This window comes from Salmo salar, chromosome ssa11 (genome assembly GCF_905237065.1).
Source record: "Salmo salar chromosome ssa11, Ssal_v3.1, whole genome shotgun sequence".
Lineage (NCBI taxonomy): Eukaryota > Metazoa > Chordata > Actinopteri > Salmoniformes > Salmonidae > Salmo > Salmo salar.
In genome coordinates, this window is record NC_059452.1 from 79,204,419 (window position 1) to 79,217,940 (window position 13,522).

General features: G+C 41.4%; 1 protein-coding gene across 3 annotated transcripts; it reads left to right on the plus strand.

Moving 5' to 3' along the window:
- The first annotated feature begins 681 nt into the window (after positions 1 to 681).
- LOC106563319 (AN1-type zinc finger protein 5) lies at positions 682 to 11,120 on the plus strand. 3 transcript variants are annotated; one of them, XM_014128825.2, is made up of 6 exons: positions 682 to 855; positions 8,177 to 8,352; positions 8,476 to 8,599; positions 8,780 to 8,880; positions 9,024 to 9,152; positions 9,288 to 11,120. In XM_014128825.2, the coding sequence occupies exons 2-6, from the start codon at positions 8,196 to 8,198 to the stop codon at positions 9,434 to 9,436; spliced, it is 660 nt and encodes a 219-aa protein (XP_013984300.1). In that variant the 5' UTR covers positions 682 to 855; positions 8,177 to 8,195; the 3' UTR covers positions 9,437 to 11,120. The 3 variants fall into 3 exon arrangements, with proteins under 3 accessions (XP_013984300.1, XP_013984301.1, XP_045545920.1); XM_014128826.2 differs by having other exon boundaries at positions 8,488 to 8,599; XM_045689964.1 differs by having other exon boundaries at positions 702 to 855; positions 8,129 to 8,352.
- Positions 11,121 to 13,522: the final 2,402 nt, after the last annotated feature.

Sequence of the window (13,522 nt, forward strand, 5' to 3'; positions counted from 1 at the left end):
TGTGGAGAGCCTCTGTGACACTCATTTACCAGTCAAAATGTGTAGATTTGCAGGAAATTTGCTTAACTTATCTCAACCTGTGGCAGAATGGGTAGAATTACAGGAAATTAGCTGTAATACTTAAAAATGTTCTCTCGCTTAGGTCCCCCAAAAGGCTAGGGCCCTGATAACCCTCATATTTTATATTGTCTTGTTCTGTGCTTTTTCCTTTTCTTGTGGTCTTATATTGTTCAAATGATTGTTCATTGCCATTACTGAAATTAAACTATACCCAATATTTTCTTTACAAGAGTCAGTGCTAACATTAGTATGACATTGTGTAACGTCAACAAGGTATTACTCAAGTTCGACATGATTTACTTACCTAATATACAGTCATTGTTTACTCGGTTGTTTTGCTGTTACACCGTGTCCAAGCCACGATTGATGCAAAAACGATGACGAATGATTACCGATGGTTTTTGGGGGCGTTGACTGCTCAAATTCACTGATTTCCAAAACATCCACTGCCGGTCTTCACAATGGTTACATTGTACCTAACACTTGTCCTGTATGTGTTTAAAATATTCGCGACGACCGAAAAGGGGTGTCCCTACCTTTCTCTCCTCCAACCATAGGGTCGCTATCTTCCATGACGTGTATTGCCACGCCTCCTCTTACTAAGGCAACAAACGCACAACTGATGGAAAACAGTAGCTAGGTTAGCCAGCTGGTGGGATTAAACTCTGACGGAGCCCTTAGTAACGCAGAAAGGGGAAACGGAGAGTCTGCCAGGGCTTTTCTAACACCGAACGACCCACGGAGCAAGAACCCTCTTATTCAATTAAGCTACTATAAAACTACACCAATAATAAGGTAAGTGAAATGCCTTTAAAAATATTTTCCAGCCAATGTTAGCTAACTAACAGTTGTTTACTGTGAGTTTGAAAGGATATCGAAATTGTATTAGCTAGCTAACGTTACAACCAGCTAGTTTTTACTTTTACAAGTTAAGGTAAAATGTCATAACTATGCAGGTCAGTCTAAGCAATTTTTATCCAGTTTAATTAATGTATGGTGAAGTATTAAGGGCAAACGGCTGGCTACCTACCGTCGTTAGCTAGATAACTTACTGTTTTTGTCCACGAAGTGAAAATGGCTAGTTGGCGTCACGTATATCTAGCTTTTTCTTCGGGGGGGTCAGAACAGTTTCACCACGGAAAACAACCGTTAGGGAACATTGGAGTTACTGTAACCATCACAGAACTGGCCAGCTAACTAACGTTAACTAGCTACCTAAAACGGCAACCATTTGAGTTCCATCATCGTGGTCGATGATGGTTGACGAGAGTGTGATGTGCAGATCATCTCGAGGCAACCTCAACCTCGAATATTTTATATGGTTAACGTAGCTAGCAACCAACGTCTGTCGAAATGGGCATCCATTTTATTTAACGTACGTTAGATGTATGTAATTAGTCATTGGTGTACCGAAAGTATTTGTTCATCTTAAACTGCCAAAACAGGAAGAGTCTGGCAGGAACAAAGACATGACAAAGTGCTAACGTTAGCTAACTAGTAAGATATAATAATGGTGATTTGCGAATAACCACATTTCGCTAGCTAACGTTGGATATATTGTTGAATCATATATTATTCATCAGTAGGTAGTTAGCTACTGCAATATAATCATGTCATGTATAGTTAGGAAACAACGCCGTAGCTTTATTGCTATATCTAGTACAGTACGTTAGCTACCTAGCTAGATGTCGGAATGGCAATCTTCCCTAGCTAACGTTAGCTAGCATGACTCAGTGGATTTACAGAGCAGTCGAGGCCTCCACTGGCTGCAGTGTCTGAATCGTTGGCCTGAGCTTTCGTTCCAGCTTGCTCGCCAGTCTGTTTGTATGGATTTATTATATGTTGAGATGCATTATAGTGTTATTGTCTATATAACGTTGTCAGTTGGCTAACGTTATTTCGATATAAAGTAAACTTTGTCCTTGGACCCTAATGTAGGGGGGTGGTGGTCGTGGCAGTAGGCAGGCAGCACATTTTCCTTCATGTTGATTTTCATATAATATATATTATTTATAGCTAAACATCATAGGACTGTTGGCTTATCAGTTAGCTAGCAACACACATTTCCTATCAATGCAAGACATATGCATGTGGGTTTGCAGCTTGTAGGTATGTAGCTAACGAACTCCACGATTTACAATGGAGTTGAGCGACATTCTATCAAACTACTGATTTTTAGCACACAAAGAATACCACCCAATTATGCCGTGTTCATGACGTTGATGAGCTTCAGGTCTGGAGATGGATGACCGTTCAAAACAATTTTTCGCCAGTTGTTTTGAACGTGGCATTATACAGTATAATGTTGTAATTGGGTGCTATTCTTTTTATGTTAAGCCGGATCTCCAGTCCGCCCACACTAGTCGCCGCGCAACTCCATAGTATTGTGGAGTTGAGTTTAATCGGCTGGTATGTAGCTAAAGATTGACTGAGAAATATATTACAAAATTTAAACGCCCTACATTCGTTCCTGTATAAATAAACAACCAATGCACAGTCTTGCTGTGCCAGCCGGCTTTTTGTGATGTAACCAAACCTTAGTGGTGCTTCCAGGGTTGCCTAAAAATAGTCACCCGAGCTGTTGGCTAGCGAGGTTGTTTGAGATCAGCGTGTCAACCCTGCTTGTAACAGGCGAAAGCGAATACCCCTGTCCATGTGAGTCAGTGTGGTGGGAATTTGCCACCAGAGTTCGAGGGCTCTAGATGGATAAAACCTGTTTTGGCATTGCCATTGAGGGCTTCCACACGATTTTAAAGTAGCCAACTGGGTGGGCCTTCCTATGGGCGAAGAGGGATTACATGATTCAACCTGGGTCATCAGGAGTGATCAGTCAAGGAATTATACTTGTGAGTAAACATTCCATAACTATAGGTGGCAGTCAATCGCCAACCTTGGCTTTATACCAGTTCAAACACTCTAGCTGGCAGTATGCACCCTTTCAGTTTGTTTGCCAACTAAGAAGTAGTAGAAAGAAAATTGACTACTTCAAACTGGAGATGGCCTCAATGTCGATGCCTGCATGCTCAGACTCCACAATGGGACGTGTATTCACACCCCTTGACTTTTTCCACATTTTGTGATTACAGCCTGCATTTAAAATGGATGTCAAATACTACCCCATAATGTCAAAGTGGATTTTTTTTTTTTATAGATATGTTTAAAAATGTTCAAATGACAATATTCAACCCCTTTTATGGCCAGCCTAAATAAGTTGTTTGCTTAAGTCACAAGTTGCATGGACTCACTCTGTGCAACAACTGTTTCATATGATTTATAAATGACTACCTCATCTCTGTACCCCACACATACAATTATCTGTAAGGTCCCTCAGTTGACCAGTGAATTTCACAGATTCAACCACAACGACCAAGCGAGGTTTTCCAATGGCTTGCAAAATGTGGAGATTATTTTAGTCCTGAATACAAAGCGAGTAACACTCATAGTATTTTCAAGCATGGTGGAGGCTGCATCATGTTATGGCTATGCTTGTCATCAGCATGGACAATAACATTTCAGCAGGACGATAACCTAAAACACAAGGCAAATATAGACAGGAGTTGCTTACCAAGACAACATTGAACGTTCCTGAGTGGCCTAGTTGGTGTTGACTTAAATCTGCTTGAAAATATATGGCAACACTTAAAAATGGCAGTCTAGCAGGGCATAAAATGAACACCTGCCAAATGAGAGTAGATTTAGGTATTGGAGGCTACGAATGCAGATTTTACCAGCCACATTGGCGGGCGGTCAATTTGCAGGGCTCTAATGCGAGCATTACATGTGCGAATAAAAAGTTGAGTACGTGCGAGTTGCGATTTCTATTAGAAAAATGCGCAGTGGCTGTTTTCAAAGTACAGTTCGTCAAGTTTGGACACACACCTACTCATTCAAGGGTTTTAGAACGCGTTGAATAAGTAGGTGTCAACTTTTGGCTGGTACTGTGTTTTGAAGTGGTTACAGAGATGACAAGCAGGCACTTTAGAGTTTGATCAGTCTGGTGAGGTACAACACAAACTAAAGCTTAGCCCAAGTAATCACAATGACTAATTCATTGAGGAACGTATGTGTTTAATCAGGCTGTGTTTGTGAGAGCTGGACTGAAAAGACAGACATTTATGAGATGTTGAAAGATCTGTCACAGCAAAAGGTGATATCCCTCATTTAAATGTTCAGAGAACTTGTGTAACAGCATTGTAAGAGAGCGAGCGCAAATATTTGCTTAAACCAAAGTATTCTAAAGAGCTACCATTAACATATTTAAAAACCTGTCATGGAATTTGTTAATGCATAGTTTCAATGGGCCTCACCCTGCAACACTCTTTTAATTGGTATAGGTAATACTTTATTTTTGTAATATATTTTCATTGAAGAGTTGTGTAGAAGAGTAACACCACTGTTACACTAACTGGTTGAATCAACTTTGTTTCTACGTCATTCTACAACAAAAAACCTGCCCAAATGACCTGAAAACTAGGCCTATTTTATTTTTTTACAGCAAGGGAGGAGTTGCCATATCTATACAATAAGCAATTTTTTTCATACCGTTATCGAGGTAATGAAGAAGGAATATCATATTAACTTGTGAAGACATTAGAAGCAAAATTTGGGGTTCCTCAAAATAATTATTGCAAGCTATGGCAAAGAATTTGCCCTTATTAAACTTGCCAGATCATTTTCCATCAATGAATGTCGATTTATTAACTCGCTTGATTGTTGTGATTAATCAATAAGGCACAAGGAGGTATGGTATATTGCCAATATACCTCGGTTAAGGACTGTTAAGCGCAACGCAGAGTGCCTGTATACAGCCATTTAGCTGTGTTATATTGGCCATATACCACAAACCCCCGAGGTGCCTTATTGCTATTATGAACTGGTTACCAATGTAATTAGAACAGTAATAAGTACCGTTTTGATATACTTGTGGTATATGGTCTGATATACCACTGTTTTCAGCCAATCTGCATTCGGGGCTCAAACCAGGTTTATATTTGTAAATAAATCCCCTTTGAGCATGTGCATAACTATAGATAAATCTGTCAGGAGTTTGACATATGAAAGTTGGACAGAGAATCTCAATCTCTGAGCAAGAAACACTTGGATGAACATAAACTAATGTTAGGCTATTTTCTGGCAATTGTTCTTATGCGCTAGATGTTAAGACTGAACTCTTATAAATGGCCCATTTGCCAGATTTACTTGTCATTTCAATAGGCGTAGGACACAGACTAAAATCTGGGTTTATGATTCTAATTAAATGCCATAGTTTGCTTAGATAAAGTCAGGTTGCCTATAGGACCACATCTCATTTCAGTCTACAGTAGCCTAGACAAGATGTAGACTAGATGTAAACTGAACGATTTAGCAGCTTACTTAGTTAAAATGAACAGACTAACTCAATATGCTGTCAACAGCCAATGTTCCTATGTTTTATTTTTTTCTGTAGCCTAATCTGACTACTGTTACATCAATCTAATGCGTTCATAAGAACATCAGGCTACAATAAACTGAAGTTATAGACTATTTATTACATTGGTTTGCCGGCTCCAGGTAGGCTATACAGGTGGCACAAATTGATTTGACTCCATTGATATTGTAATTTCAACGGTGTATACGTTAATAGGCTACTTGATGGCCAACAGAGGCAAATGTATAATTATCCACATTTAGTCTACATTTAGGACTCCCTCCCCCACAAAAAAAAAGAACCACGCGAGGGAGTTCCACAACTTCCATTTTAGATTTCCACTCTGGCAACCTCCAAGAATTGAGCATGCATGAATCACTGCGCTTGACAGCAGTCAACATTAGAATGCATTTTAAACCTCCTCTGAGTGGATTTGTCATGTGCCCAAAATCATTTTCCAGTGCTTTGTCTCCATTATTTCTTGATGTGCATCAGTTGTAGAGTTTTAATGCTTTCTGGAAAAGGGGTTGGAAATGGGTGTCTCCATAATGACAATCTAAATAGCCTACCTACAACTGGTAAATAGATGTCACGACATGCGCGCGTGCTGCTCGCTCTCCTCTCGCTCACGTGATTCAGTCAATAACTGTAGTGGTTTTTCAACCACACACACCCATCAGGCCCTCCCCACCACTCACTCAGCATCTACCTGACCAGTCTGGAGCAAGTCAGTGAAATATATATTTTAAGAGAAATAGCCCATAAACCTACAACCCATGACCAATAGATTTAACCCACTGTTCCCCAGGCGCCGAAGACGTGGATGTCGGTTTAAGGCAGCCCCCCGCACCTCACCTGTCATTGGCTGGATAATCTTGACTAAGGCAAAATGCGCACTAACAGGGATCTAAACAAACTTGTGCACAACATCTGAGAGAAATTGGTTTTTTTGTGTGCATTCGTAACATTTCTGGGATCTTTTATTTCAGCTCATGAAACATGGGGCCAACACTTTACATGCTGCTTTTTTTTATATTTTTGTTCGGTGTATTTTCCAAGCTATAGCACACGCCTTACATGCATGCATACATACAGCAGGTTTTTAACGGTTTGGATTTGGTGTAAAATTCCGTCACAGTCCTAATAATTATCAGTTGGAGGGCCGTTGAAATAGATTTTTCCCAGTCGTATGTGGTAAACATAGATATTGTGTGTCCCATTATTGCGTCTGAACGCACCAGCAGCACCGTTGAAAACATATCAATTTTGAAGTAGTCAATTTACTTCTACAAGTGTGTTGTTTTAATCCGGTATGAAGCCAATGATGGCGATTTACTGCCTCCTACACTTATTGAATGTTTGCGCACAAGTATAATTAATTGTCTGATTCCTCCTGATGACCCTGGATGGAATCATGTGATCCTTCCTTCACCCATAGGAGGTCCCACCCAGTTGACTACATTTAAAACGGTAGAAGCCCTCCATACCAAATGGGTTTTATCCATCTAGATTCCTATTTAACTCTATGGTGGTAAATTCCCACGTCCCACTTGGTTAGGAACGCAGCATGGGACGGTGAACAACACTGTAGTCAGCAGTAACACGTGATGGGGCGATAGCAGTGCATTTCCGGGGAAACCGTCCAACGCATTTCGCAAAAAAAGCATGGCGTATACTGTTGGCTTTTGTTTTTTTGCATGGGGCCCATTTGGTTCTGAGTGATACAACTGCCCCAGCCATAGTAATTTAATTCATTATTTCTGTGGCCCGCCCCCCACTCTTGCTTGAAAGTTAATCTTCCCATGAAAATATTAGTGGGCTATAGCTTGGCTAATGCTAACTGACTGTTAATTTTGTGTCCAGTTGAAAATCGTTAGCTGATTGGTTGGGCCGAGTCTCATACGTCACTTTATTTTGTCTCTGGCTGTGATAGTGAGTGATTCAACCAGAGGGACAAGTTGTTTCTTGCCTATGATTGAAGACTGCACATCCCACCCGCTGTTTAAAGAGTCCTGTCTTGTCTGTTGACCTTGTGTTGACGATAACAATGCAGGCAGCTGCATATTGACTGCGATGAGCCCACCGGCGACGTTATCTCGATGTTTAACTCTTAACTAGGCTTAGACCGCACTGATTCACTCAGTGCAGAAAGAGTGACTTGAAACAGATGGTGATTAAACGTATGAAGATGTAAAAAACTGAACTGCGGACAGTGAGGCTATCAAAAGGTGGAGATAAAATCTCTGATTTAGAGAACTTTCAATGTGGCTCAAAATAAACCCACTGAGACCCTGATGTACAGGGCGAGCGAGATCATTCAGGTTCAACTGTTGAAGTGGCAGTGCTTTTAGAATGGCGGTAAGCAGTTCAAGGCCAGAGAGATTAAAATGCTGGAATATAATATTGCTTCTTCGTTAAGGGTTCATTATCTTCTATCGGTAATCTGTGTACTGAATGTTGTCTGATGCGTGACTGGACAAATACTGTATACAGCTTTGTCTCACTAACAATTGGTTATGTTTAGACATTTTGTCAAATGATAGGCTAATAACTGTACTAGAATCATTAGAAGGGGCTCAGCCAGCCATATGCCCCCCCCCAAATAAGAGAACCATCGTATCTCTGTTTTTGACGGATGAAATTCTGCCTGACTTTTTGTAGGCCACACGTCTCACTCTCTAATGAGCGTGTCTGTTTGATTCTGTCCAGGGCAATTTACCCAGCAGAGATGGCACAGGAGACCAATCAGAGCCAAGCACCCATGCTTTGTGCTACCGGCTGTGGTTTCTTTGGAAACCCCAGGACCAGTGGCATGTGCTCTGTCTGCTATAAGGACCACCTGACCAGACAGAACAATGGAGGAGTGAGCCCCCTGAGTGCAATGGGTAAGATCTGCCATTCCTCCATAAACTGTTCATCGTTTTTGGTCATTTTTATCTGTTTGAGAAGTAGATGCCTTAAGACTCAGGTTTGTGGTCATGACCTTTTTCTCCTAGTAAATCCAATAGTTTCTCATTTAGGTGGCAGTGTCTCCAGTAGCCCCACAATGGAGGCCTCTGCCATCCAGAGAATTGAGGCCACATTGAATAATGCTGCCGCTGCTGCCGCTGAAGCTGATGCCGAAGCTGCCAGGTGATTGTCTGTTGCTACTTAGAAATCACCATGGAAACAATTCTTTAAGACCAATCCACACCAAATGACTGTCGCTTATCTTGCACCACGTTTGTTATATCATTACATCTGAGTGAGACGGCTAGAATGAAGTGGACGATTTGGAGTAAAACTTTGTAGCTTCTCTTTCTCTCGCTGTAGTGGGGCAGGAGCAGCTCTTCCTGTTACCCAACAGATGACCGAGATGAGCATTTCCTGTGTGGAGGAAGAAGTATCGCCTAAAGCAGAGCTTGCAGAACCTGGTGGGTGTCTGACTCATATGGGTGTTCAGAGCCTCATGGGGGGGGGTCACGTGTGAGTGGTTACAGGCCTGTGATGGGAGGTGGTTGTGAATATTCTTTGGGCCAGTTTTGAGGTCTTATTTTGCTTTCCCCTATTTTTCCAGTGGTCACTCAGCCCATCGCCTCCGCTTCCCCTCCCAGTGCGGCTGGAAGTAACGAATCCAAATTACCCGAACCCCCCAAACCGAAGAAGAACAGGTGTTTCATGTGCCGCAAGAAGGTTGGCCTTACAGGTGATGACAAACATTCCATTACTGCTTATTCAGTCAGTTACACCTGAAGAAGGCTGTGGCTTATCATATAATTCTATGAGTTGATATGAGCCAGGTCTATTAGTGTGACTCACTGTACCTTTTTTAATCTGCCAGGTTTTGACTGCCGCTGTGGGAACCTGTTCTGTGGACTCCACCGTTACTCAGACAAACACAACTGCCCGTATGACTACAAAGCAGAGGCCGCCGCCAAGATCCGCAAGGAGAACCCTGTGGTGGTGGCCGACAAGATCCAGAGAATATAAGACCTTTTCTCACTTTGACCTTGAACATTGAGTGAATGGATTCAAAAAAAGGACTCGTGCTGACCTGCGTTCTAAAGGACTAGTTTTTTAAATTACAGTATGGAGGGGGTCCAGTTTCCTGCAATGCATGAACGATCACATTTTTTCTTTTGTATTCTGTCGGTGTCTGTGCTTATGATTAAAGAAAATGAGAAAGATCAAAAATGTTAAAAAATATATATATACTACAGACTACAAATGTTGCTTTTCCGGTTACGCCTGGACCTGGCTTAATTCTCACTGTTTATGGGGGAGTCTGATTGTTGTCAAGTAGGCGATCTGATGTGTTAACTACTTTTGTGACTGGCTATCTCTGTGTATTGTTGAGATTTCTGAGGATGGGGGGGGACACTTGCCTATGAGACTGTTACAGCCCTGACTGGATCACTCCCGCAGTGGCTGGTCACAGCTGGCATATGTTGGAAATAGCTGTTTTTGCTCAACTTATCTCATAATGTGTCATGGTGTCCTCGTGGAGTCTGTTTTATATGTACTACCAGACATGTTTGTTTCTGTGCTGCATGGGGCCTCGGTTCAGGGGAGGTCCTCAAGCACATTTCCCTATTGTGAGATAAGATGTGAAGTAGTGACGCAAAAAAAAAGCTTGATTTATTAGTCAACTAAAGAACATCTTGGAGGAGCTTATGAATCTGAATTGATGAAGTTATCATCCAGTAGGCATGGGGAAAGCAGCCAGACCCCTGACACTTGGACGATGGCTGGATGGATGTGTTCTATTCCAACCTTATTGGCTCTCATCAGAGATGCATCTGAATCAAACCGAATATCATTGTGTCATACAAGCCTGCTCCACTGGTTCATTCTTCAGGCAATGTGTGCTGCACTAAAAAAACATTGCTTAGGTTTACTTGTATCCGTTAAAGATTATTTCCTAAAGAAGTATTTAGGTTTGATGCTGTGATGCTCATTTGAAGGGGAAACTTGGCGCTGCCTCTGACTGGGTGGATGGGAAATTGGAGGAAGACTTCCTGCAATGTGATCAAGGTCGGGTCATTTGACCTCACTCATCCAGCCACTCAGGTCATGTGACAGTGTTGATGCCCTTTCTGTGTTCTTTTTTTCCTCCCTTCTCGTGTCCATGTTTTTATGAGGATATGGGGTGTTTTGCATGGGTTGTTGTATCAATGACAAAAAGCCTAAATGAACCAGATTGCTGAGGTTGGAAGGGTTAGGTCCACTAATCTTTTGATCAATGTTTCACTTCTGTGTTTTGTTAATTTTTTATTTTTAATGTATGTGTGCTGATATGTTTGATTATATTGTGGAGTGCGTGTCACATGCTATCTATTAAACACAAGTGTAGTCCAGTAGACTTGGATGGATGGTGGATGAGTATTGTGTATGTGTGCAAGTAAGTGCTTGTGTTCCTCAGTAGTCAGAACTGGTCCAGTGGACTCACTCTTGATTTAGATTCTTTTCGTTTTTCTGTTTTATTTGGTCCTGCTGTTCACGCTGTAGGGCTGTGAGATTTCACTTTAATATCTATGTTTTAACCTTTTTAACCCTTTTTAGTTATGCAAGTTTGTACAAACCATTATATTTATGTACTGCGCATATAATCTTGTTACACAACATTACTGCAAAATTGTATCATGTAAATAAAATGATGTACAGAGATATAGAATCATGTAACCCGTGGCCATTTTATTTAATGTTGATGCCATCAGCTATTGTAATCTGTTTTCACGTTGAAGCTTTTAACATGTCGCAACAGTGAAAGTGATGCATTTACCCATGTCTCTAAGAATTCAATGTCTTTGCAAGTATCAGTACATAATTGCATTGGCTTGCTGCACTGCCCATGGTATTTTACTATGCAGAGGGGCAAAACTCGATTGAGTGTCATTTTCTCCCTCCTGCTATGGCAACTGTGGAGGTGCTGCTTTTTAAGTCTGTATTTGTATTTATTAAGGATCCCCAATTGCTGCCGCTTCTTGTCAATACCTCTCACAAAGATAAGTAGTGATACTGTCAACCTCCTACTTTGAGCCAGAGATATTGACATGCATGTTATTGATGTTAGCGCTCTGTGTATATCAGAGATGTTCACTAGTCTTTGAGGTAGAGTCCAACTCAAGTCCCTTTTGGTAATGGCTTTCTGCCTGCTGTGGGTTAGGTCTTGTAAATGATTTGAAGAGACTCCCTTGTTCATTAGACCATACTTGTATGAAAGAAAGCACATCAGGCGCTATTTAAATCAAAATACATTTCCTTTTAAAATGTGGACAGTTTACATGAATAAAAGTAATTGTTCTGGATACGAAAAAAAGCAAACAACATTTTAAAGTGCATGGTATTTTGTGAAAGACATTGTCTGTATTTCACTTCATTCTGTCACACAAACAGAAAATCTGTAGGTGAAGGAAGATAATTGATAAGTATGAATCTAAACCAAAATTACTGACAACTGTTCAATAACTGCATTACTAAAGTGTCCTATATATCAAACGTTCACCAGTATTTGGGGAGTTTCTCCCATTCTTCTCTGCAGATCCTCTCAAGCTCTGTCAGGTTGGATAGGGTGCGTCGCTGCACAGCTATTTTCAGGTCTCCAAAGATGTTCGATCGGGTTCAAGTCCGGGCTCTGGCTGGGCCACTCAGGGACATTCAGAGACTTGTCCTAAAGCCACTCCTTTGTTATCTTGGTTGTGTGCTTAGAGTCGTTGTCCTGTTGGAAGGTGAACCTTCACCCCAGTCTGAGGTCCTGAATGCTCTGGAGCAGGTTTTCATCAAGGATCTCTCTGTACTTTGCTCTGTTCATCTTTGCCTCGATCCTGACTAGTCTCCTAGTCCCTGCTGCTGAAAAACATCCCCACAGCATGATGCTGCCACCACCATTCTTCACCGTAGGGATGGTGTCAGGTTTCCACCAGACGTGACGCTTGGCATTCAGGCCAAAGAGTTCAATCTTGGTTTCATCAGACAAGACAATATTGTTTTTCATGGTCTGAGAGTCTTTAGGTGCCTTTTGGAAAACTCCAAGTGGGCTGGAATGTGCCTTTTACTGAGGAGTGGCTTCCGTCTGGCCACGCTATCATAAAGGCCTGAGTGGTGGAGTGCTGCAGAGATGATTCTCCCATCTCCACAGAGGAACTCTAGGGCTCTTGGTCACCTTCCTGATCAAGGCCCTTCTACCCCGATTGCTCAGTTTGGCTGGACAGCCAGCTCTAGGAAGAGTCTTGGTGGTTCCAAACTTCTTCCATTTAAGAATGATGGAGGCCAGTGTGTTCTTGGGGACCTTCAGTACTGCATACATTTTTTGGAACCCATCCCTAGATCTGTGCCTCGACACAATCATGTCTCGGAGCTCTACAGACAATTCCTTGGACATCATGGCTTGGTTTTTCCTCTGACATGCACTGTCAACTTTGGGACCTTATATAGACAGGTGTGTGCCTTTCCAAATCATGTCTAATTGAATTCACCACAGGTGGACTCCAATCAAGTCGTAGAAACATCTCAAGGATGGAAAATGGAAACAGAATGCATCTGAGCTCAATTTCGAGTCTCATAGGAAAGGGTCTGAATACTTATGTAAATAAGGTATTTCTGTTTTTTTATATTTTATAAATTTGCAAAAGAAAATGCATTATGGGGGTGTTGTATGTAGATTGCTGAAGATTTTATTTTCTTTATCCATTGTTGAATAAGGCTGTAACTTAACAAAATGTGGAACAAATCAAGGGGTCTGAGTACTTTCTGAAGGCAGTGTATGTTAATGTGACCTATTTTCACACTTTTCTGGTTGCTTGATTGTTTTTAATTGCTTTACTGAGAGGCTTATCGGAGGTAGACATGACAGTGATATTTGTATTTGATCTGATAGTCCAGGGTGAACTGTTCACAGTGGGCTTCCTGCTAGGGAAAACCGTCTCAGTGGTAACAGTGTAACTCAGGTTCATAGGCGCATGATTACTGCTGACAATAACTGTCAGCTTGACAGAGTCATTCAGAGGAACATACATTAAGTTACTTATATTTTGACTGACAACACCACTGTGTGTCTCTGCTAATGGGTAAATATAG